Source organism: Cyprinodon variegatus, unplaced genomic scaffold, assembly GCF_000732505.1.
Source record: "Cyprinodon variegatus isolate N-32 unplaced genomic scaffold, C_variegatus-1.0 Scaffold529, whole genome shotgun sequence".
NCBI lineage: Eukaryota > Metazoa > Chordata > Actinopteri > Cyprinodontiformes > Cyprinodontidae > Cyprinodon > Cyprinodon variegatus.
In genome coordinates, this window is record NW_015150982.1 from 411,590 (window position 1) to 439,012 (window position 27,423).

At 37.8% G+C, this 27,423-nt stretch overlaps 1 protein-coding gene across 4 annotated transcripts in view; it reads right to left on the reverse strand.

Moving 5' to 3' along the window:
- Nucleotides 1-27,175, reverse strand: part of crebbp (CREB binding protein) — a 43,305-nt gene extending 16,130 nt beyond the window's left edge. For all 4 annotated transcript variants that reach the window (XM_015391209.1, XM_015391207.1, XM_015391206.1 and 1 more), the window contains exons 1-5: nt 26,321-27,175; nt 11,994-12,616; nt 4,635-4,802; nt 3,474-3,723; nt 507-620 (exon numbers count right to left, since the gene is read on the reverse strand). In XM_015391209.1, the coding sequence (XP_015246695.1) occupies nt 507-620; nt 3,474-3,723; nt 4,635-4,802; nt 11,994-12,616; nt 26,321-26,405 (1,240 nt within the window). In that variant the 5' untranslated portion in view covers nt 26,406-27,175. The remainder of the gene's footprint in view (nt 1-506; nt 621-3,473; nt 3,724-4,634; nt 4,803-11,993; nt 12,617-26,320) is intronic.
- Nucleotides 27,176-27,423: the final 248 nt, after the last annotated feature.

The following is a 27,423-nucleotide window of genomic DNA, read 5'->3' on the forward strand; positions in this document are numbered from 1 at the left end:
ATAAATACAGTGTGAACTTATTTTCTTAATAAAAAAATAATCTTAGTTATTTATAACTTCTAAAAAGCATAACTAAAACTAGAACAGAAAAATAACAGAAAATGGCAGCTGTGGAACGGCTCATGTAAAACCTGTGCGCAGCTCTTGCTGTGTTGATTGCTGACAGTGAGCATGCTGCCTCTGTGGGGGATTTAAACCTGTCATAGTGGCTTTTAACCAATTAGAAAGCATGCTGTCCTGAGACCCTGCCCCCACTAATAGCAGAGACACTGAGCCCCTCCCCCGGGTGTCACATTACAGCCCTCCCTTTCTAGAGGAATCCTCTCACTGTCGGAGCTCAGAGCTAGCGAGCCAGCACAGACGTGCAGCAGGAAAAACACAACCTGCAGGTGGCACCACTTTATGCTACGCTCGCACACTTCCTTGAGGCTCATTGCTGTTCGTTTGGCACTTCTTAAAATGTTTTAATAAATAGCAACAAAGCAGATGTTTCAGGAGTTACTTACGCTGCTGATTTCTCTTATCACTTGCATTCTTTAAAGGCAAGCAAACTGGGCAGTCGTGCCGCGTACAGTTCTTCCAGTGGGAGATGATCTGTCTGGATGATGCACAGTGAGCCACTGAAGGAAAAATGAAAGCAAACATTTCACCCTCAGAGAGGAGCGTCAACCAACAACACATATGGAGACTAAGACAACAACAACAACAAAAAAAAACCACTGTGCTATAATAAAACTAAAATGAAATTATACATTTGAATTCATGTCACTTTAAATCATTTTCAAAGCTGATAGGGCATAAACACTGAGGTCTAAAGTTCACAAATGCTGGGTATCTGATGGAAGCTGCTGGGGACAAGTGCAAACATATTAAATGTAAAAACAACCATCCTTACAGCAGTTTGAAGCGATTAAATTAATGTTTGCTCATGCTGTCTGTCACCAGGGTTCACCCAGTCAGCTGAGGTAACTGGCTCCACTAAAGCAATAAAACACAAGGATACAACCTTTCGGTTTTATACTCTGCAAAGCAGTGTAACTGACTGGAAATCACACTGAACAGACATTAAAACAACCTTCACCAACATCTGTCCTCATAACACTTTGTTTTTCATCCCAATGGCTTTTAACATTTTCTCCTATCAGTTATAAAAGTCATTCATCAGCAATGCTATTATATTGCATTATATTGACAGCTCATCTACAGATTTTAACATGGAGAAGACTTTATCAAAGGTCTAAACAGAGTCAGGAAGGGGGGAAAAATAGACTTAAATGACTTTGAACGCGGAGTGATTAGTAACAGTGCAGATGGGCCACGCTGGAGGCCACTTCTGTTAGCCAAGATGGAGAAACCGAGGCTTCAGTTCACCACTACGGCACTATAATGAAGCACAACACCATTTTTGCACTCTGCATCACCACTAGTGGGAAGAGTGTCATGGCGATGTCAAAACAATCAGCATTTTAATAATCCAATACTAGAAAACAGTTATTCAAAAAAAAAAAAAAAAAACACTTGTTCCTAAATATAGACCAACTGACTCCTTCGCATTTCCCCAAGTTTTTGGACCTCTTACAGCTTCAATAGCTCACCCAATGGTTTTAGACTTCATCATGGAGAGTACATAGTTGTTGGGTTTTTTTAAACACCAACTGAAAACATACTCTCTTGCAGAGAAGGCAAACATAATGCAGTTGTGTCACCATACTTTTCTTTGGAGGAATAAAAGAATAAATGAATGTAGAACTATGCCACATATCAGCTTCACTAAAGACGCAAGCATATGTCAATGGATTCTGATGTTTGGGAGCACCTTTAAAGGGTCAGCAAAGCACCTTTATTTGCAGCACTGAAGCAGCACACCTTCATAACAACACAAGCTGATGCTATTTGTCTAATATAAGCTTTAGATATACTGGCATGATCCCGTCTACTGTGAAACCAATCAATGCAAGAAAATCTCCCTTAGCTGACGACTCAGTTAGCTACTAGACAGTGAAGCAACAAAACAAAACAGTGCACCCCCTCCATTACTCCTCCGTTAAGCTATAAAAGCCCTGATGGCTCCTAACACAGGTAGACTGAAACTGATGGAGCAGAAAAATAGTAGGAACTTGTAGCAACCAACATCACTACTATAGGAAATCACTACAATGTTTTGCAAAATAACCAGAAAGATAGATGATGTACAGGCCAGCAGAGGATTGCTTTGCAACACAATTTGTTTGCACCAGATCCATGTTGTTTGGAAACATTTAAGTGTAGCATGATCCTTCATTTGTTTATCAGTCGTAATATTTATTTGGTAGTCTTCCAGAACCACCTTAGCTGACGTCCTGAGTAAGGGATGATCAGTGGCTAAACTATGAGCTCATACCCTTTCCTCAAGGAAGAACCCAGCCACCTACCAGAGGAGGCTCATTTCAGCTGCCATATACATTGACAAAGATGATTTTCTTTGGGACTGGATATTTATCTTCTGACTGCAGGCAAGAGTTGGAACATAATCCACTCCATATGTTGTGATCTTTGGTGTTTGGCTCGACACCGACAAAATAAAGCAGTAGAGATAATACTGCAGACGATATCTACATCCATCTATCCACCTTCTGCTTCATTCTACCATAATCCCTGAACAAGACCTCAAGAAGTGAATAGAGTAGTGGACGTTTGTCTCAATATACTCTGAATGCCAACCGGCCAGTCAAAGCTATTCAAAATATTACAACTGTTTAGTGTAGATGCTGTAACTAAAGGGGAAAAAAACTCAAAAGATTGCTCATCTCAATATCAGTAGGAATTTCAATAGAAGAGAAGCAACTTTCGTCAAGATATACAGGAAGGTTCATTAGCAAATTAAAGCAAATTAACATGAAGATACAAAACTTAATATCGTACGTTGATGTTATGCACTGGCTGTAGTAAACAGGAGGTAGAATTAGCAAACGCAAAGTTTTTAATAAAAGTATTGTAATCTGGCAAGTTTTACTTTATAATTTGAACTAGTCTTAGACAAATGTGATTCTAATGTTGCATTCAGGACAGTAGAAGAGGTGGAAGCAGCTGATTAGGTAAATATTTGTGCGTTTTCATCTCTTCTGTAGTGTAATTACACTTTGTTTTGAAAATACTTAAAACAAAAAAAAAAACCACCTCAAGCGAGCATAAAATCTTTTTTGCAGAACTTAAGTTTATGCAAATTTTGCTGTTTCTATTCTAATGCGATAACTCAAAGTGCATAAAAAACTTAATGGAAACATGTCTAATGAATGACATCAAAGTTGCAGTTTTCTACAAAAAAAAAAAAAATTGATCTATAATCTCTACTGTAAAATTGAGACTGTTATTAAAATCATGTTAATCTTACCAAAATATATTTGATGCTAACCAGTTTGTATCTCAACTAAAGCATTTAGTTAAAAAAAACAAAGAAAAAAAAATAAATATTGCTTTTATTCTCTATTACTCACCCTGGCAGGACTTGCCAGCCTGGCAGTGAGTCATATGGTTGAGTACGTTCTTCATGGTGCGGCAGTGAGGCAGGGTACAGACCCTAACTTCTCCGTTGGCCTGTTCCCTCCGTTGGCACTTGTGCGCGTGGAGCAGCAGGACCAGCTGCTGCTGAATAAGTTTTCTCTTTTCAGGGTCGGCAGTCGGGCCTCCGGATACGCCGCCGGTCCCAGGGACCATGCCCATCGATGCTACTTGCTGCATTTGGGACTGCAAGGATGCGGGAAAAAAAAAAGTTATTGTATAGATTACATCCTTAAAAAGACAGGTATAGATATTGTAAATCTCAAGAATTAAAACTTGCAATAGAATCATTAGCAGTGGAAATAGTTTTATACACTCATTGCAAAAAACAGGTGAGTGGAAGAAAGTAGAGATGCACCGATCCAATTTTTTTTTTTTTTATCCAATCCAATACTGATACCCGGGCTGAACATGTCAGCCGAATTCCAATTATAATCCAATTCAACTGTTAATTTACGGTTTATTTTGCCAGACCTTGAAAAAAGAACATGGTTAGAAAAGGTAAATTAACACAAATATAAATTTAGATGTTTTTTTATTAACAGGCAGCAAAAATAAATAAATAAAAGCTCCATGTAAAGTACACTGGATTGGATCTTCGATATCAAATCAACAATATCCGATCCAATTAATTAGTCAATATCAGAGCAGATATCTAATCCAGGTATCGGATCGGTGCATCTCTAGAAGAAACACCTAAAAATCAAACAAAAATAAGCTAGAGATTAGATATTGATCATAGTGAAAAATCCCAACATGTAAATCAAACTCACAAAAGTTAAAGTTTGAAATTACCAGACGATTTCCCTTTTCCTTAGCTACAAACAATCCACACGGATTATTTTAATCTTACACAATAAATTCTGCTTTATTACCTGGCGGCGAATCACTAATTTGTATTTAGTCCTTTTAAAAGACTACAGTTAGACATGAAAAAACTGAAATATTTATAACTACTCAATGATGCTCCATAATATCTGCAAGACATTAAAACCAACACTTGTGTTTGCGTTTGTTTGTTTTTAAGTTCTTTAGGATAGAAAAAGGCTACAAAAACATAAGCAGGTAGTGGTTCTTGCACAGATTTAAACCCTCACCATGTTTGGCACATTCCCAGCTCCCTTTAACTCAGGAGGGAATGGGGGCAAGTTGTTAGAAAGGGCCGACTTGTTCTGGAGTTGTTGGGCATTGACCCCCGCTGTCCCCATCTGCTGCACCCCGGCCTGGCCATACTGCTGGCCAAAGGGAGCTCCAGACATCGGCATCTACATGAGATTAAAAAAAAACAATGGTTAGTTAAAGTATGAGTGTAAGGATATTGCAGCTTCTGAATTCCCATCCAAATATCTGGCTGGTACTTAATTTGGGAGCTTGGTTGGTGGTTTCTCTTGACGATATTATAACACCCTTGACAACAAGAGATTTTACTCAAAGTGCCAAATTTGTGAGTCATGAAACTAAGTGGCAGAAAGCTGGACTGATCATCCATGGCCAAATGTTTCTCCTCTCTGATACATGTCTTGTTTCACCTATTTATTTGCAATTCTTTTGCATGGCTAAAAAGTACCAACAGGTTTTAAATTGAGTTTCTATTCATGTAGTTTGTGTTGTTTTGTTTAGCTAATTATAAAGGGTTTAAAAAAAAGCTACACAATTTTGCAATCCAACACCACAAAAGCAGAACGAAGATATGCAGCCAATTCTGGGAACTGAGAAGTTGGGATATTTGGTGATAAGTTGAATTAGATATTCAAACAACTCTTCCAAAAAAGTCCTAAAATTGTGTTTCCACGAACAAGATTCTTCTGTGTTAATGTTGTTTAACAGGACTGTACAGTGCATATGTTTGAACAGCATTTCCCCCTTAAAACTAGATTGATGAGAGCAGGAAAAAATTACAAATGGGAGCATGCATGCAAGTACAGATTTCACACCTTTCATTTGTAATTTGCTCCTTAAAAAAAGTTGGGTTTGATTTAAGTAAGGTATCCACTCATCTTTTATTAAAATTTAAGAAAGGAAAGAAATTTCATGTGGGCAAATAGCAAATTAGTATGGGAAAAATTCTTAAACCAGTTACGAGAGATCACGGTTGCCTTAAAGATTTCTGGCAGCAGCACCTAATGCGGCACAATAGTGTGCACACAGGTATCTCCTTATTGGCACACAAACAGAGAAACGCTGTGAGAATGTGAACCCTGTGCCGGACTGACATCAACACACAGATCAATACGTGCACAGGTGAGCAGTGTTGCCAACTTTGTCATTAGGGCTGTGTCTGAACGTCCGCCATAACCATAACCACTATATAGAGGTTACGCCATTTTATACGAGTGTTCAAATGTCTAGTGGTTGAAAAAGTAGTGGATTCAAAATTTTCCACAATGCACCTTGAAAAGAAGTGTGCAACTATGGTCACTAGACGGGCAGATTGATCCCATAATACATTGTAGGAGCTCTCCCCGCAAAGCTTCCCTATGTTTCCCTATTGAACATGAGCCCTAGATGTGAAAAAAACTGCACGGATACCCCTGAAATAAGAAGTGGGATGTCAAAATAATATTTGTAACTAGAAACTAGAAAAGATGTATGAATTATAAGCAAGGATTCATTTTAATTAAAAAATTGTATTGCCCCTGATTTTTTTCTTTGCTCGTAATTTGTTTCATTGGGAGCACTTGTGCTCCTTGTAAAAAAGGGTAAAGCCCTGTTTGGCCAAGTCTAGGATTGAGCTTCAGCGAGCCATTTTTTTTTTCTCTCAATCCATACCAATACCTGGGCTGAGCAATTCAGCCATACCCAATATCGATCCGATACTACTGTTGAATAAACTGCATACCTAGTGATGCAAGTGAAGGCATCAGGCATGACATAAAAAAACATGTTGACCTCATAAGGTGAAGGAACAGGAACAATAACTGGGCTATTTTGGAGAGAGAAAGTGAAACAGAATTTTCCTTAAATGCCATTACAGAAACTCAACACAGTTATCAGCAGTTTGTGTGGTTCCACATGCTTATATGCATGTTTGAAAACATCAGGGCACAGTCCTCATGAGACGACAGATGGTGTCCTGGGGTACTTTGTCTGAGATCCTTACCAGGGAAACTCTGAGCTCCTGGACTGTCCGAGATACAACCTGGTGGTGAGGTTCAAGAGATGTTCTAGCCCAGCCAGAATCATAGCCTCATCCTTTGGAAACTGTCTGCATATTCCTGCTACATGAGGTTGGGCATTTCTGTGGACCAGGAGGAACCAGGATCCACTACACCAGCAAAGTGCCTAAGAATGGGACTAAGGATTTGATCCCAACAACTACTAGGTAATCAGGATTTCATGGTTTATCCAGTACAGATCTGAGTATCCCTCCATTAAATGCCTACCCAGACAAATGCTGACTAGCATTTCTCCACCGGAGAAAGGTGGACTCCACTCTTTAGGTCGGTGGCGAGTCCTTGTCTCAAGTGGAGGAGTTCAAGTATCTGGGGGTCTTGTTCACAAGAGAGGGACGGATGGACGTGAGATCGATAGACGGATCGGTGTGGCAGTGATGCTGTCGCTGTATCGGACTGTCGTGGTGAAGAGGTAGCTGACTCGGGGGCAAAGCTCTCGATTCACTGATCAATCTACGTTCCCACCCTCACTTATGGTCATGAGATCTGGGTAATGACCGAAAGGACAAGATTGGGAATACAAGCGGCCGAAAGGAGTTTCCTTTGCAGGGCGGCTGGGCGCACACTTCGAGATCGGGTGAAGAGCTCAGTTACCAACTTGTTTTTAGCTTTGATCAACTTTTGGAGCTTTGCACAGAAAAACAGTTAAATTTCTGATATGATCCAGATTCACACATCCTTCAATATTTAAGATTATCGGGTTGGATCTTAGCCCCACACTAATCGCAAATCCCAAGGTCCTCCAAACAGATGCCCTCCGACTTTGGAATCCAACGCCTCCTTTTCTTACAGTCTTTGCTCTATTGATGCGTTTAGTGAGCATCTAAAGACATTCTTTTATAATAGGGCTGTTAAAAAGATGAGGCTCTATTACAGATTTTCTATTATGTTTTTGTTTAAATGAATGTATTTATTTAGTGTAAATGTTTAATTGCATACCTATATGTAAATTTTTATTTAATTCATCAAAGAATCAATTGCTCTGAAGACTTATTTTGGGTGAATTTTAAAAGGTGTTTTTGAATGCTAATTAAAAAAAAAAAAGATTTTATTGGATGTAAAATTAGCATGAATATATATATATATATATATATATATATATATATATATATATATATATATATATATATATATATATATGCATGTATATATTAATTTCCAATTCCATACAGTGTATTATCTTTTGACCAACATTAAAATAAAAGGGTTTTTGTCTAATTTGAGGTTTGCAGATGCATGAGGGTTCATCATTTTGTTTGTTTAAAGGTATTGCTTGATTCCCATTTCAAATGATGAGCAATAAAAGCTTTCAGCTGGTAGATATGTCCTTTTTTTAAATTGAGTTGGTGATGCTAACATTTTTAAGTGAAACACCGGTAATGGAATTAAAAGAATCCTTACTTTTTAGTATATAGCTACGTAGGATATAGTTTAAAGAGCTATATCCCTAACTTAAGTATTTTTTCCTCACTGTTTACTAGAAGTTGTTGATTGAGTAAACAAATTATGTATTTTCATTCAATAGTTCCACAGTTGCAAGAAAATCTAAAGCCCATGGTGCCAAAAGCCATTTTAGATTTGAAGTGAAACTTCACAGAAAATAGAATTATGCTTGTATTTACAATAAATCAATTAAAATAATTTAAGAGACTTTTGCAGCTTAAATTGTTTTCATCTACTGCGCCTTAAGCAGCAGCCCGACAGAGCAGGCCCTGCCCAGTCTAAAGAAAAAGGGTACGTGACACACGCAGAGAAAGACCAGCTTGCACAACAAATGAGTACTGCACTGCTGCCTGTCTGCCTGCCCTTCCCCCTCCCCTTCACATAAACCCACAGATGCTTGTCTGCCTCTCATTCACACATTCAGCCTCTTACCAATGGCTTCTCCCCCTTGATGAACTGCCTTTATCATAGGATTGTCTGCCTGGAAGAGGAAGGCACACAGCAACTGAAAGCTGCCAGCGTCTTACCATTCTCAGCTTGTGAACATTTTATCTCAACAAGTGGCATTAGGAAACACAATGCTAAAGGAAACTTTGTGATTGAAAACGTTTTTGAAAGTGTTTGCAACCACATTGTCATTTCTTATCTTCAAAATTTTTTAACTGTTTAGCAAAAAACAATTATTACAATTTGCACCCATTAAGCCCACACCGATAACTAAATCTTTACCTCCAAAACCAGAAAAGATCGACTGAATTAGCTCTGACATAATAAAACTTAACATATGACATTTCCCTTTTGGACCATCTAAACCTTAATTGTTTTGGTTTACTTTGATTTCTCATTACCTCAAAATTGTTGATCAAAGAAATGGGAGACAAACTAATTAAATAATTATCCTTTCAAACATAGAAAATACAATCAAAAATGTGACACCTTGTTTTTATGCTGTTATACATATACTGTCCAATGGTTTTCTTTCACTACCCCCTACATTTCCCTCCATTCATCTTCATAACAACCCACAGGCTTCCTTGCCTCACTAAAGAAAAGCATCCCCAAAGCATGATTCTGCCACCACCGTATTTCAGTGTTGATTATGAGTGCAGGAGAAAGAGCCCCTGGCAGTGTTTTACATACAACAAAACAAGTTTGATCTCATTTCACCAAAGCTACTACTTCCATGCTCCAAGCCATCTCAAGACTTGAAGTAAACTGTAAATGACACTTCTGTTAACAGTGGCTTTTCTTCTTGGCACATTTAGATACAGGTTAGATTATTTAAAAGTGCAACTAAGGCTATGTTCACACAGCAGCCAGAAGTGACCCAAATCCGATTTCTTGCCCATATGTGACCTGCATTTGATCTTTTCACGACAGTCTAAACAACACAGATCTGATTTTTTCCAATGCAACCTGAATCTGACACATATCGGATCTTTTCAAATGCGACCTAAGTGTGAACGACCAGGTTGCATTCAACCGACCTGAACGTCATAAATACCAGACATAGGTCACTATTCTGCGTATTGCTACACAGAAGTGGCAAGAAAAACAACAACCATGGCAGACGACAATGTTGAGGGTAGTTTTTATGTTTAACCATCTTGAAAAGATTGTGTTTTTAAGTTTGGGAAAGATCGCTGGATGCGCTCCAGTGTTACCATCCATGTTTACTTCCGTAAAGACAGTTTAAACACTGCAAGTACTAATACAGCTCAGTTCCTGAACACAGATTCCAGCTCATAGCTCACAATATGCCAGCAGAAGAAAACAGGGACACTAAAGGGCTGGCTATACTCCCCGCAGCAGTGTGTCGCAGTGAGCTTGTCGCAGATATTTTTGTTTTATGCCCAATATATTGAAGCTTGGTCTAAGCTATGTTATTCCACGCCACAACACAAGAAAGACAATCACGAATTAGCTGTGGGTCTAGCTATGGCCGAGGTAGTGAGGAAGTGGGGGCAAGTTTGTGCGACAATGGAGGGACATGAGGGCGAAAAAGAGCGGGGATCCAGGAGGAAAAAGATGGTCCCAGCATTCTCGCGCACCCTGCTGTTCTAGCTGGTCCAACATCACGAGTCGTTTTCCACAATGGCGGTCATACAAACAAAACAAGCCGGTAAGGTACCATACAGGAAATATGAATAGTGTAGTGCGGATGTAGATTTGACCAATCAGATGCCTTCTGTCTGCGGTGGAGGTGCAGCAGTGTGTGCAGAAGGGGCTGGGGCACATTTGTATTTACTGCGACACACCGACAACCTGGTTTCTTAGTATAAATCAGCCTTAAGGCAGAGGAGGCAAAGTGCTGTTTTATACTTGGAGGACAAATCCTACAAATAATCATATTTTGTTCATATTGGGGTCATATATTTTCTTACTGCATCTGCCAGCCAAACCTCAAACTATCTATTACATAACATATCACATACAGATTTCCTCACCTAAAATAAAGGTGGGAATTTCTGACTTAAAAACAAAGTTTTTGCAGTTTGACAAAAATTATGCATACTTACATTAAACACAGCAGTAGCTTGTTTTCCACTCACTGTTTTAGGTATGTAAATAAATAATATAAATATATATAAATAAATCGATATTAGGAACTGGGAGATCGATATTATACCGGGCATTCAAAAATCACGATATATCGCCAAATAAAATTTTTTCCCACATCACTGGCAACACTACAACACCGAAAAGAAATTCTTCATCTCCTAAGCAGATATTATCATTTTTATAACATGGAAAAAATATTTCAATTTAATAAACTAATAATTTACAATTATTGCAAAGTATATATATATATTTTTTTATATCTGTGATAAAAATAAGAGAGGGATATAAAAAAATGTATGACTCCCTTTTTAGATCTTTGTTTATAGAAAGTACTGCAATTTAACTTTTTTTTAATTGTTTTTTTGTTTTTTTACTAAAGCTCGGTATGAGAGGACAACAGGTAAATGAATTTCTGAATGACATTCTAGAAAGACATGAGGTGCATGTCTGCACAGGAAAGGAGGGGCTTGTTTCATGTGGTGACGTCTGCTGTAACGATGTCAGTAACAACTAGCCTGTTGGTTTAATCTTGGCTTTCTTTCAAACCACAAAAGCCCTGTATCTCTCAGACAAGCGGAGGAACTATTTCTCACATTGAGCACTTCAAAGTGCTTGAAACTGGAGATATTCAGAGACAATGAAACCAGCAGACATAACGTAAACCACCTCTCACTCAAAGATCTGTGTTTATGTACAGAGGCAAAGGTTTTTATGCAACATTTTCATCACTTAATCCCTTTTTGACATTTAAATGCCAAAAAGAGAGTAATAAACTAATCAGCACCTCCAGAATCCAAGCAGAATATTCCTAAAGACATGTAAACATGAAACATTTCTAACCTGATGGAGAGTTTATTCGGATTACTTATGTCCATGTAAACATAGCTAATGACTCAATACAATTTGCTGGGTTTCCTTGGACTCTTTGAAGTTTTTAACCAATCTGTATGATTTGAATGAACTGACACTATAAAGTGTTTTGAAACGACATATGCTACATATTGGCGTTTGACAAATAAACCTATTTGAAATCCTCCTAAAGGAGGGCAATGGTGCCTGCAGCCAACACTGAGCTGTATCTAAATACACTAATGGAAGATTTATTGAAAGAAAAAAAGTCTGGTAGAAAAGCATCAATATAAAAGATCAAATACAGTTATTTTCTACAAAAAATTATTTTCTGTAAAAATTCCAATTATATTCTTATTAGGTTACAAATACACTTAATTTAGTTATTGGCTAATAATGTGTTCAAGTAATAAAATTCCAAGAACTCACCTTGTTCAGGTTGCCAGCTTGCTGGGCGTTCATCGAGTGCGGTGCACCCATCTGTGGCCCTCCTTGGGTTAGAGTCTCTGCCAGTACACTTCCCCCAACACCAGGTCCAGCACCCCCTTGTGTCCCTTGCATTCCCTGGCCTTGGTACTGCATACCAGGCCCCGGCCTCCCACGACCTGCTGGTCCCATAGCACCATTAATGACCTGTCCTGCTTGGCCCATCACACCATGACCCTGGCTACTGTTCAACATAGCCGGGTTAAAGCCCATGGCCCCACTTCCTTGTCCAGTGGAAACACCTCCTTTCTGACCTTGGGGCGACTGGTGATTGGGAGAACTCTGCCCAAGAGGACCTTTACCCAGCACAGCACCCAGCTGGCTCGACATCATGCCTCCCTGTTGGGGACTGCCTGAATTGAGACCACCGCCCAAAATAGAAGAGCTTCCTGGTCGGAGGAGCTCGGAAAGTTGCTTGTGTTTGGAAGCAGCATCAGGTACAGCCAAGCCGAGACCAAGCGGCCCTCCACTTGGGCCACAATTTGCTGACGGTCCATTTCCCAACTCTCCATTAAGGATAAGCTCATCAGGAAGGTCGTTTTCCAGATCAAGCAGAGATACGAGATCTAAAGAAATAAAAGAGGGAGATAAAAGAATGGTTATAAATCATTGCTAATTATTCAATCTTTTTATACAGAACCTACAATGCTAACTGTTGGATACAGCATTTCTAGGTGCAAGAAAAGGTAAAGAAAGAGGACACTACCAATGTATTTCAGTGCTTACTTCTGAGTCAAATGGGTCAGTTATAGTTTTTCTTTTGGTCAAGATCATTATTTTTCTGTTAGAATTTCTTTTTCCTTAACTGATCGATAACAAACTACACATATTGTTTCTGGATTTGTGGTAAATATGAAAGGTGAGTAGAAAAAAAAATATACACAAACAATGCTATCTGGCTACGTTTCCTCAGCAGCCTGAAGTGACCAAAATTAGATTTTTTTTTTTTTGCCCATATGCAACCTGTATATGACCTTTTCATAGCAGTCTGAACAACACAGATCCGATTTTTTCCAATGCGGCCCAGGCCACTTGGCTATGTGGTCCTGAATCCGATACGAATCTGGTGTTATTAAATGCAACTGGTGTCTAAAAGGCCAGGTCGCATTCATCTGACCTGAACATCATTCATACTCAAGAAAGGTCACTATTCTGCATCCTGCTATGCAGATGTGGGAAGAAAAACAACAACCATGGTGGACAACAATTCGTGGGGGCAGGTTTTTTTTAACAATCTTGAAAAGATTGAGTTTCTTTTTTGGTTTTCTTTTTGAGTTTTTACAGCACTAATGGCACTTTTTCCTGACAGTAGGCCGACAGGAAAGGGGGTATGAGAGAGGGGGAGAGACATGCGGCAAAGGACCAAAGGTCAGATTCAAACCCGCGTCGGCTGCGTCAAGGACTAAGGCCTCCGTACATGGGTCGTGCATACATGCTTGTGAGGTCATTGCGTCCTCAACTGTGCATCTGGGACACTATGAATGCAGTTCACACGGGAGATCACATAGAGGTCGCATATTTCTGGAAATGTGAACAGCAACGCCAAAAAAGTTCAGATATCACAAAAAAATAAATAAAAAGGAATTATAAACAAAAAAACATCGGAATTGATCATTAAGGCCTGAACATAGCCTCTTTGACCTTCTAAATGAATACTAACTGGGGAATTTTTACCCTCACGTTAAATGCCCCCCTAATTAGCTTAAATTGTCCTTAAAATGTAAAATTCTCTCAATGTGCAAATAAAAATATAAAAAGAACATAAAAATGAAATGACTTTATCCAAGAAAGAGCATATGTACAAATGTAGCTCACTGAAGGACAAACTAAAGTCTCATTCAGCTTACTACTGTGGAAATGGAGCTTAACATGATGCTTTAAACATTTAAATTGAATTCTTTAAGAATCCTTTAAACAAGGCGCTTAACTTAAATATACCATGAAGTTTAGAGCTGAAATCTGATTAATTGTGATTAATCGATTATTGAAATAATCAACTGATTTAGTTATCGATTAATCATTAGTATAAAGACGTTAAAACATGCTTTTAGCTGACAGACCAACCCACTTAAAGCAGCAAACATACCAACATTTTTTAAAAAACACTGACATGTTAATTTAAGATAAAAATATTTTGTCTGTCAATATTCTCTATCCAAAACTCTTAAAATTGAAAAGTTTGAGTTTCAAAGGCTTCTATTACGGAACCTTAATAATAATAATAACGGACAGATAATCGATTAGCAAAATAATCATTAGTTGCAGCCCTAATAAAGTTATAAAGAAGGACTAGCTGTACTAAATATATTTTGTTGGGTATGATCACACAAATTGTGACTTATCAAAGAAAAGAAAATAAAGCCTGTCTGCTGAAATTTTTTCCTTTTATAAATGAGCACAAGTTGGTAATTAGTTCAAATAGTGATTGAGCCAAAATGATATTGGTATAACCTTGCCAGCAAGCTGAATTCTTGCAGTAGTTATGCTTTCACAAATGCGTGACAAATCATCTTGTATGGTTTCAGTTGCAACTGTTCATGAAAAACACAATTGCAATGCAATTGGTCGGCCAATTTTTGGTTTAAGGCGGGACAAATAGCGGTATTGAAAGCAAAGCTACGCAGCATACAATCACAACAAAATAAACATTGCAGCAAAAGGAGGATGTTAAGGTAGCTGCTGATCTATCACATCAGTTAGTCAGAATCCGCGATTTCATCTTTAGAAGAGGAACAGCAAGGGTTTAAAGTGTAAGTTGTTAGGGTTTCTTACGGTGTCTGTTGATATTTTCATTTATTATAAAGATTGATTAAACCCAAACTTTGGTAGGGAGGAACTAGTTGATGCCCAATCAGTTTGGAAGGTTCTACTGAATGTCCCTCCTTTCAAATTTGTGCTACTATATAAATGTTCTTCTGCACTTCCTGTTAGTTTTCCTTTTTAAATAATAAAGTATGTATATTTGCATTTCCTATGTATTAGATTTAAATAAGAACCTGTAGAGAGCTAAGGCCAAAAAAACCATCAACTGACATATTTAACAAAAGTCTTAATAGTGTGAGGCAAAGCAATCATTTGGAATTGTGTAAATAACACACTACCAATGAAAACCTAGAGTTTAAAACTCCAATCACGTGTCTATGCCACATGTAGGTGTGTATGCTTTTGTACTCAAGCCAGTAGACAACCACCCCACCCCTTCACACACCTTACTTATTCTGTTGCCACTGAATTGGAACAAAAGAAATCCAACCCATGTCTTGATGATTTACTGTAAATATGTCTTCCTGTAAATGCACTATAATATCATCAACACCTGCCGAAATGAACAAGTAACATTACAGCTTAGATTTGAATATGTGCAATTTATTTTTGTGTTTATTACTTACATTTAAATCTTAACATTGTCAGTTATTTCTTCATGCAGACTGCCATGCCTGTTGAACCTATTAGTTACTACTGTAATTTTCTTTGTAGTTCACTTTTGTTACCTACAGCCTTCAGAAGTATTTATACCACACTGATGGAGAGTCTTCAATGGCTCTTACACCATTTTGCTTTTTTGTATTGTACTTAATGATGAAAATTGTACTGATTTTGTCTAAATTTCTATTCGTCCATTCGGCAAAAAAATGAACAGATCCAAAATCACAACAAAAGGAATTGTATATAAATTCATTAGGGAAATATAATGAAATTAAATTATATTTTTAGAAATATTCTTCACCATGTTCAGCAAAGTGTTTCATTATCATTAGAAATAAACCAATACATGGTGAATACCAAGGAAATGATGCCAAATGGTTTGTTTAGGGCTTTGAAATGTTAAAGTTTGATAGTTTTCATACAACCCACCTTCTCCTTTCCCACCCTAACTCCAGTTAATTAGGAAACCATAGTATTTCAAAAAATAGATAATGATAGTAGAGGATCCTGAAGCTCAGTTTGTGATCTATGAGCTTTTGTTTATTTGATTTGGCTTTAATACATGTTCTCTGCAACATAAATGTTAAGTTTCCAACTTTATCTCTATATAAACGTTGACGTGGATTTAAAAGAGTGAAATATACTGAAATATAATGCTGTGTGCTGAAATTAAATACCCATACTGATATTTTCAATAATTGTAATGTTGGTGATATTTATGACAGCAGCATAGTTTCACGAAAGCCGTCTTTCTAATGACAAAGGAGTCAGAAGCATAAATTCTCTTGACAGAGTCTTTAGATCTGTTGCATGTCTGAAGAATTAAGTCTCAGCAGCAGGTTTGAAATCCGAAAAAAATACACCTGCAATGTCAGAACTGGCAGTGTTCATATGGTGATTGAGATAGCTTTGGAAACGTGGTTGTTATACAGTGCAATTAAAAAAGGTAATAAACCAAGTCCTTTCTAACAGTCATTGACGAGCAAAACAATGTCACCTGTTATAGTCTACTTCATTCTGCATTACTGTTGAAGAAACTACATTCCTCAGTTTTTACAAACTGAACATTCATGGGCAAGCAAAGAATATGGTCAAAGGGCAGATCAAAAATGTTTGGTTAAAACAATGCAAATAAAGTTAGTATGTAGAGAAATGCATCAGACAGGCAAAGCTGAACGTACCTGACTACAAACCAAGGAAGAGTGCCTGCAGGCAGAACAGTTACAGAGGTTTTGTACATAGCAAACGTCTATTATAAATGGAAATGAAGAGCAGATTTGGTGAAAGAAAGTTCAAAGCTTTGAAAGAAATCTGCTTAGTGTGAAGTTTGCAGCCCTGACAAGAAAAATCATTACCAGACAACTGGAGAAACAGAACAATGCTAACATAAGTGAGCTTTACAGAGATAGCCAGAGATTAAAAACAGTCCCTGACTACTGATTTGCAAACAGCTCGCTAGAAAACGTGTTTTAGAGCTACTTATTACTGCTAATCAAATGAACAATTCACAGATCTAATGACCCAAACAGCTGCTGAGATGAGCCCTCTTTATGTGCTGGGCAAATATTTGAATAATAACCAAAAAATAATTAAATTCAAAGTCAAACAAATTTGAATAGAACTTTGTTTGAAATGTTAATTCATAAAGTAAAGTCTGGCTGTTCTATTCTCTAATTATCTTTAACACCAATAAAACATGGAACAGTTATCCACAGTACTAAATTTCAAGCATTAGTTTCATCTTGCAGCAAAAACATACTAATCAAACCATGCTTCCATTTTATGTTGACATATGCCAATTTAAAAATGACAAAATAAGGGGGAGTTTAACCCCCATTTTTTAAACTTTCAACAAATGTGCTTTACTAAGACAACTGAGGAAGGAGTACAAAACCAGTAGCTTAAAAAAAGTAAAACCATGTGAGCACTCAACAATGGCATGGTTTAGAAATTATATTAAATGTATTGCGCTGGCACACGTGTCAAATGCGAAAGATTAAGGGAAGCAGGAGAGAGAGGAGGCAAAGGGTTTCTGGGTGGTGTCCAGTGACACCCACTCCATTTCACTTCATCTCAATCAGTTCCACCAGACTAGATGTAAGCCATCTGCCAAAATATGACCAACTACGCAAAGGGTAACATTTTAAAGTGTTTTCTGTCTTTTTTCAAATGCTAACTTATATGATGATCCTCAAAGGCAAAGAAACCAAATAGACAGCCTACTAGGTGAGCAGTCCCACTGGAGAGTGGATGAAAGTTGCCTGCGGTGGCAACCAAACATTCAGCTATACAAATGAAAACAAGCCTGACACTGGCCTGTGGCCACGGGCACAAACACATACTGACACGAGTCTGGAGCGCCATAAAAAACTGTCACACATTAACATAAACATCAAAGTCTGCTAATCTACGTGCGTGAGCAACAGCTCAGCGTGCGTGTTTCTCCGTCCGGTTGCCAAAAAGGAAAATTAGATACAATTTATCTAACCAAACATCTCAAGCAAACAAATACTTTATTCAATATCATTAATTTCAACTTAAGTGATTAATACAAAATGAAAAATATATCACATATTTCTCATTTAAATGTAGAAATACTAATGAAGTGTGGTTTTATGCAGTGAACATTCATATGAATACTACCTGCAGGCCTCGACATTAAACCACTTGTCCTTCATGCAATGAAGGATGAGGTCTAACTTGCCAATAGGCTGAGCCACCAGGTCTAAAATGCAAAAATCAGAAGCCCTAGATGAAAACAACCAATCCATAAATCACACTTAAACAAATACTAACACACGAGCTAATAATATATACACAATCTGAAAAGGGAAAGACAAGGAAAAACAAAAGAGGAAACAGGTCCAATAAAAATGACAATATGACATCCTAATTTTTCAATGAATTTATTTTTTTCTACCTGTCAACCCACTTCTGATAAAACTGAACCAAGTCCTGCAGTTGCAGTTGCACTACTGGGTTACTTTTGGTTAATAATAATGATCAGAAAAAGTTTTACCATTTAACTCAACTTTGAACCAAATAAAAAATACCGGACAAGCCAAAAGGTTTGGATTTCCTGTTTTTCAAACTGCTGAGCCAAGGTTAAATTAACTTCAGAAAAACTGCTGCTTATATACATTTTCTTTCATGCTATTCTGCTCCATAACTGTTCAACGGTAAAAGTCTGTGTTTGAGTCAGCAACTATTCGCCGCATCACATGGAAGAAGGAAAATGTTTCAATGCACAAACAATTAATTTACTAAATTTACCAGATAAACTGTTTGAATATTTCGGGTCAAGAGATTTTAAATCTTAAAAAGAAAAAATTGCCAATTGATAAGGCATCAATTTTATGTCAAACAGACCTACTATTCCATACCAGGGTCTTCTGGAGTTTTTCTTTTCTTAAATAACCAAATTTTAAGCTGGTGTCAGGACTCTATAATGTCCCCAATAATCAAAGATCAATAATCAAAGTCCTCTCCATAACTCTAATCTTTAGCTTGCTCCACAGATTTTTTTGTAATTTAAGCTGGGACTCGGGCCGTCTCACTTCAAAATGTTTATATAGCTTGCATCCACAGAGAACAGCAATCATAATTGTAAACTGTAATCTCTGCCAAATAAATCATCTCTGCCAAATAAATCCTTCAGTTGTTTTTTTTGTGAAAAAAAATGAAAACAGGGCCCACACAACAAAACAAAAGAAAAACAAAAAACTTTAAAACCACACGAAAAAAAAAAATAAAACAAAAAACACAAAAAAAACAAGAAAAACCTGCTTGCGACAACTTAACCCAAAGGTTTAGTATAACATAAACCACTGCAGTAATGTTTCAAATTTTGAAAAACTTCCCATATAGGATCACTCTCAATCAAACCAAACAGTTTGAGTAACGCATTTCTACTATGTAGAGCTCACTGATTCACGTACTCTTTTGGTAGACTTTAAGCCGGGCATACATTGTGCGATTTTTTTCAATTGTTGCACGCAGCTAAACCCTGCGGTTTCATCGTACAGTTTGAGTTCACAGCTCACGATGCATGTTCATCCCAATGCTCTGATGCGATTTACCTGCTCACACTGTACATCAAAAAAAAAACACGTCGGACTCAGCTCCGCAGTGAGATGGAGCTACTCTGACTCTTCTATCCTGAAGCCAAATGAGTAGAAGAGGAATATGAAGCTCACTAGAGTGAAACGCGCTGCCTTGCCAATTTGTGCAATTTTGTGCTGAAAGTATTAAAAAGAAAAGGCAACGACGCATTTCGACACAGACATGGCTGAGCAAACATGGCTTCCATGATCTGTCAATTTTACAGAAAGAACTCCATTTTACCTGCACCCTCGCCATGCTTCTGTGTTTACATCTGAGAGGAAGAAGAAGAATCCTTGTTTGCGCATGCCCACGTGTTTAATTTTCTTCCGTTCTCACAATTCCTGATTGGGAAGAGGTCGTGAGAGGATGATCGCCCTTCGTTACCCCCTGTACATACACGACGCACGATCAGGCTGAAAATCAGCCCGATCGGAAAATTCTCGCAAGACTGGAAAGTCGCCCTGGCTTTAAGCAGACTACAGACAATAAATCACCATTTGTAAAAGCAGGATTCAAATGTCCCTCTCACAGGTATAACTGGCAATAACACCCAGGAAACCCTTTAATTTATAATTGCTTTATTTTGTGTTATTCATTTATTGTTAACAATTTTAAAATAAAAGAATTAAGAATTGTATTAATGCATTTGCATTATTTAGGTTCTGCAAGTACCAGAACTTTGCATTATTTCCACAGGAGGGTTTTGACATCTTTAGTTAGTATAGGCATTATAAACAGTTCAGCCACAGTTGAGTAAAAAATACATTCCTTGTATAAAATACATTCTCCTGGCTTTGTAAATCCGTTGAGGTTTAACCCCTTTAGATATATTCCTTTTCTCTATAGTTTTATGGTGACAGCTTTTCAGGAGGAGTGCTCACAAAAGTCTTGTCACATTTGCATGAAGTTGCAAAAGTTCAGATGTTCCAAGTCCGGCTTTTGCAAATTTGGACGCACGAATGCTCAAAGCGTGCATCAACCGATGCGGAAAACACCGCAAGACTCACTGCTCAAATCATGCCACAAGAGCTCTTGACAACCCTCGACTCAGACCACCATAGAGTGTACATGTAAACCAAATGCCACAACGCTCAAAATGGGTTCAGTGTAAACGCACCATTGTAGCTGCACCGGCGAGATTGGCAGGACAGTTCCTCAGAACGTATACATTGCTATGCTAAAACTAGAATGTCTGATGAACTAAAATAGAATGGAATCCCTTTTTTTTTTTTTTTAAGAAATTTACCCATCAGGCTTTTCCAGCCAGATTTCTGTTAACGCTCTCTATCTTGAGAGGTGTGCAGTTAAATTTATGATTCAAATTTGAGTTTGGATCCAGACATCACAGCACACAATCTCACGACTAAAAAATGTGTTTCAATCATTGTAATGTAATCCATGAGATACAAAGAGGACCAAAATGTATCATGAAATACATATATATGAATGTCCCATGGATACTTAATTTTTGATGGCAAAATTTATTTGCAAAAACAAATACATACCATTAATTAAGTAAAATTCACTTTATTTTAAATGTCTTAAAATTAAATGCAATTACTTCATTCTATGTTTGTCTGTAAATACAAATGTACATAAATATTAAGTGATATAGATCATTTCACCTGTTTTAGGGTGTTGTCAGTCTGTGACACTGTTAAAGGTATAGAGGATGATCTTTCATTTCTGGATGGATCATCTAATCAAGTGGTCCTCCTAATTTTCAATCATTCTGGTGATTTGTTTACGTAACGCCGTCCTACGTGCTCATCCCGTTATCTATCTTTTTCTGCTCATGCGCACTTGCAGGCATACATGTAAGGTAAGCTATGGTTTCAGCCAGTCAGTGAGGCTTACCTTTCTCACCGCGGTTCTTTGAAAATGGCCGAGGTTTGTAGGAGAAAGTGTCTACGAAGTCTATGAGAAGAAAAGAAAGGCCTGAGAAGAGGCAGATATATCCCAGAATGCTTTGCTCATGGAGCTCTCCTCGCAAAGCACTATGGGATTTTCTCAGACTGCGGCGACTAATAGCAAAAATGGCGCGGGCACCGCGTGTTTGAGGAGGACTTACGTGACCAACGGGTATTAAAAAGTAGTGATTATCTGTCTGAACGGTCAGTTGACCGAGTTCACTATATAGTCCCCGCTCTATATAATGATTCAGGGATTAGGGCGGACTTTCAGACATAGTAAGCTTATATGAAAACAGCAACCGTTAAATAGAGTATGCGTGAGGAGAAATGGGCTCGTGCATGCTCTCGCACGCGTTTAATAGGCAGGTACGTGGTTGTGCATGTGCATTTTTTTTTTTAAGTGGAGGGGGCTGGTCTTTTTTTGAAAAATTCCACAGCAATAGAAAATCATTTGCTTTGCTGATGAAGATTCTCAGTCATCCAAGTCATATTCATTCCATAAAAGTTTAAAAACCAATCCACTGGACTTGGTTTCCAAGGTTACTGGAGGAGAAGCAAAACGTCTTCAAACCTTGGTAACCAAGTCCAGTGGATTGTTTTTTAAACTTTTACGGAATCATCGTGGAATAATCTGGTTTCTAAGTATGCCATTCATTTACAATATCTATTCTACTGATGAATACTCCCAATCCCTCTAAAAAGGGTTAACTTATTGGTATCTGTCTTGTTAAGAATGACTAGTAAAAGAAAGGAATAGACCAAAGAGGAAGAGACAAAAAATCTGCTAGCAGGATTAGATATGTATGTATGGATAAATGGATAGATGGACCCAAAACTGTTGCCCCACTTCTGGGACGGATCATTTGGGCAACAGAAGTAAGGCGAGGAGGCGCTTCAGTTTAAAGGCCAGACAGAGCACCAGAGTCTGGCAGAGGCGTCGGGCCAGAACCATCTCTGGAGCAACAGGAGAATGAATGATTTTTACAGTCCTTCTTAGTGCCAAATCAAAACTACTTTTTTTAAATCCACCCACAAACCTCTACAGAGCATTTCTTATTTTATTCCGAAAAGACCGCTCCATTGAGCTCTTTCACCTTATATTCACAACCACATTTAGTCCCTGGGTGGTTGACGTGAGAGTCAATGAGTAATGAAAAGAGTTCAGATTTCTTTAATCCATCATATCAATCTGCTTGACCCTCAATGGGTAGAGCCAACACAAAATTAAATTGATCAATTTTGAAAACAGGCAATCAAACTAGGTTAAGTTTCATAATGGACCCATTTCAAATAAAACGAAGTAGTGAATCTAAAGCAACCAAATGGCTTTATTTCTATTCTGATGAGATGGACAATATCTTCTAACCCTAGGCTTTAAGCAAGTGTTGCTGCAGAAAAATGTATGTGATGCACCTTTACACGCTAGAGGCGACAGTGGCATTGGATGAAGGCATTTTTTCAAGCCCGGTTCAAGCCAGGCACTTCTCCCACATTGCCTACCTCTGGTGGTCAGAAGGACTGGTGGCGCCAGTGAACGATGGCCTCGCTTCTGTCAGTGAGCCCCAGGGCAGGTGTGGCTACAAGGTAGCTTGCCACCATCAGTGTGTGCATGAATGACAGAATGTAGTGTAAGGTGTCAAGTCTTTTGACTTGAAAAAGCGCTATATAAACACAGGGCATTTACCATTTTTACCAGGCAAAAAAGTGCCACTTCACCTCAGAGCGTTAAAATGGTTAAAATTATGGCTAAAAAATCACTAATCAAAAGACAACTGCAGGTTAACAAAGTATATTGATGTTTTCAATAATAAAGACCTCTACAAAACCTTCCAGGCCTCTTGTTTGCAGAACGGCTGACCTACCACTTAAGCTAGCCAGGCACCATAAACCCCTCCTCCAAACTGCACACTACATAAACCGGTAAACTACAAATGGCGACAGCATTTTATATGACAGTGGTTTGGATTTCACCCCGAGGATGTCCGACAAAACGCTCGTCAGCATCACCCCGCACACCAATTAAAACATTAAATCAGCTGTGAAGCAGATGACATTGCCCTCGTCGTTTGAAAAAGCAACCTGACATGAGTGAAAAAGTAAGAGATGGAGGGAAATTACAAATGCAGACTTAAATGTTACAGATTTAAATGTTTTTTTAGATTATCTAATACCCTGTGATGTGCTCTTGATCAGAGGTTTTGCAGGCATTTTCTGAACTTGGCAAAGTTATCAATTTTACACATTTTTGTGGTTCTTTAAAATTCCAAGCACGTAAAGATCAATACAAATAGTTTGGAGGTGCTCTAATAATGCTCTAATTTTTGGACAGTGTTCTGATTTTTGTTTTTGTAATTTGAGGTCAATTTTTTTTTCTACTCCTATTTTTTTTTTCTACTATGCGCAAAATAGCCCTTTTTAAATTTGCATTTTATCAAATATTGTGCGTTTTTGTTTTGTTTCCTGTTAGGTTGATGGGATCTTGTTAAAGGTCTATAATACTGACAACGAAAGACATATTGTGACAATATTTGTGTAAAGCTTTGAGCTGGTTAATTTTGTTTTGTTTTTTTATTTGAAACCAAAACATATCTGTGTTAGTTTGAATGAGTATATCAGTGGAAATTTATGCACTCTATTTTTTTTAAGGTAATTTAAATATATAGTGAAATATATTGTGCATGGTGACTATAGCCCAAATGTATCATATTCGATTTTTTTTTATATCGCCCAGGCCTACCTTGCAGATCTTTTTTTTTTCCCTTTCTCCCATGATGTTAAATATCACAATGGTACAGAAGGAGAAAATGACAGATTGGGAAGCAATAAAGGAAATTTGTCGGACCAAAATCTTACCATGCGACCAGGCCTATGAATACATTCGGGCATAACTCTGTAAATCCAGCTTCTCTATATCCCGTGTCTGCCGTTTCAAAAAAGGGCACATAAATAGAGTAAGAAATAATGCTGATCTTGTAATAAAAATGTTTTAACTGATCCCGGTTACAGCTGCTTTGATTCTGCCACATAGATGGGATCATGCAAAGATACCGGGTTTGTGAATGTACTCTGCTTTAAGATTATGTTTTCAGCTTATTTTTATTTATTAAAGCGGAGACATAAATAGAGCAGGAAATAATGCTTATCTGGTAATAAAACACAAACATTACAATGAATCGCGTTTCAACCCCACCTCGCAGCTACCCTACGTAAAATTGCACACTACAACTGATACACTTTATTATAGCCATTTTGTCATAGTTAGACATAGCATCTTGTATTCAGGAAAAAATAAATCTAATTATCTATTCAGTTTATTGATATCCTGGTGCCTACAATGGCAAATTTTGATGAAACAGTAAAATTTTATTTAAAAAACTTTTTATATACAGAAATAGAGATACATGGAAATCAGAACTTTGATTTGACCAGATTCCTTTTAATTAGAAAAAAGAAACAAAAACTTTTTTTGCATTTTTTGGCCATTTTGGTACATCTGTTCCAAAATCACATGTCCTGTTGCCACACCGTCTATTAAAACCCTTGTGGAGCAAACTTCAACCAATTCAGTCCAAATGGGCTGCAGTTATAGTCAAAATGTGGTTCTATATAGTGTGAGGGTTCATCCTGAGTTTCAAAGGTGTTTTGATGTTTTTTTTGCAGTGTTTATTTAAAAAAAAAAAAAAATGGCAAAGCTCTTTTGATTTAACCTGTTTGATAACATATCAATCAGAAATCATGACATATACAATAGTGGCTCCACCTGAAAAAAATTCTTCAAAGGCTTATCAGTCATACAAATTATTTATGTTACATTTCCACTATCATTTTAGGAATATGCTCCTAAAACCCTCTGTGGTTAAGGGGTTGAATGGCTGGAGTTGGATCTTTCAGATAACTTTGTTTGTAAGGTTATTATGAGTACCCGCTGTGATATGTTAGTGCTTTTATTAACAGTCAGTGTGAGAATCAAGAGTACATGCTTAGAAAAGTTTCAATCTATAAGATCCTTGAAGGTATAAATCATCCTATTTCCAATTCAAACTACCTTTTAAAGTGAATTCACTTTAGAAGACTGCAACTTCTAAGAAAGATACATAGTAATAATAGACTAATATGTTGATTTTAAACTTATAATGCAAAGTCTTCCATAGGTTATTGTCTGTAATATCTGCAAGCTTTAAGATGCCACATGATTTCCTCCTCCTATATTTGTGAGGAAAGCTGTTCTGCAAGTTAGACAGGTAAATAGACCCCAGAGTAATCAGCAATACTCAGCTGTAAAACTGAAGGCAGTTTAATAAAGTTTTGTATGTTTACTCTTAAAAAAAAAAAAAAAAAGAAACAAGGAAGTCTTGTCTACTCTAGTTATGTTTCCCATTTTATTTCCTACCAGCACAGCCTAAATCCAAACCCTCTGAGTGATGGAGGACAAATGCCTTCTTTTCCCAGATTCAAGTATTAATATCAAATAAAAACAGAAATCTAACTGATAAAATGATAAAACATCGAGAAATAAACAAATAAAAAAATTCCCAAATTTTAATGGACATGAGTTATAAAGGCTTAATTTCTCTTCAATGGGATAAAGAAGTTATAAATGACTTTCTGGTTACATTATTGGTGTTTAAAACTATCAGTTTTAACGCTATAAGAGTTCATTCATTGGAGGAATCCGACAGGAACTTCGTGTACAGTTCCTCTGATATTTGCGCATCCCATGGCTCAGGTGGCAGCTTGGTGTTGATTTACACTTTCCTTTTCCCTTTGGTGTCCTCAGTCTACTTGATTTTAAACTATAGAGGTGTTCAGGTGGCGTGGAGTCCTTACCTGGGCCGTCTGATCCTGATAGGGGTGAATTCATCTTGGGTCGCTTTGCAGTGGGGGGTCCCGCATCCAGAAGATTGTCAGCCATCCTGCTCGGTGAAAATTATCAACGAGCGGTGATGCCGGAAAAAAATAATAGTGGGGTCAACCCAGGCTTTGAGTCGTTTTTTTTTTTTTTCCAATGTTGCGTGCGAAGAAGCGTCCTTAGTAGTTTATTTTCTTTTAACTGGCAGAGCGGTGAAATGTTGCCCGGAGAAGACGATATTCAAAAGAAGGGCAACAGCGCCACGCTTCGCCACCGAAGATCACCCCATGATAATCCAACACCCAACACCCACATAATTATCCCCAATTTACTGCGTCCACGAAATATTTCAGTGCGAGAAAAATAAATAAAAAACAATTATAAAATATAACAAAGCGAACAGGCAAATCCCATCGCTCGAAGATGCTCGGTTTCCCCTATGTGGAGAATCATTTTTTTACGGTCAAAAGAAGCGGCGATAAAATCCGATTTTTGCTAAATAAAAAAGAGAAAAATTCAGAAAATATTTTCTATGAGACGGATATTTTTTCTCGTCGCTGTCTGTCGGGTAAATACAACGTTCCCTGGACGGAGATACGGCGACAACCAGCGGCGCTCTCCGAAAGGGAAATCAAATATACAGTGGCCTTTCGAGACGATTAAAAACCCCGCAAGCCTCGCATGTTTGGGCTCATTCTCTGCGGAAGAACCAACTCTTCGGTTATCGGCCGTAAAAATCCCGTTTCAGCCGTGTCTGGGTGGCTCCGGTCGGTTTTAAAATTTGTGCTCCCCCGAAATCCCGACTCCGAGCCGCGTCAAGATGGCGGCTGTTGATTCCTCCGATACAAAAAAAAAAAAAAAAGTTTTTTTTTTTTTAAGGTGGGAGGAGGGGGTAGTGCTCTGACGCCCTGACGTAAACCTGTGTCCCACCGTGCGTCATGTGAACGTATGAGAAGTTACCTTAAGGCGTGTAATAAATTAAAGGTGTTCAGTTTTTTATAAAACTTTACACATATGTCAACTAAATGCAGTGAAAAAATAAACGAAATCACCAACAAAGCAAAAAGGGACATTTAAACTA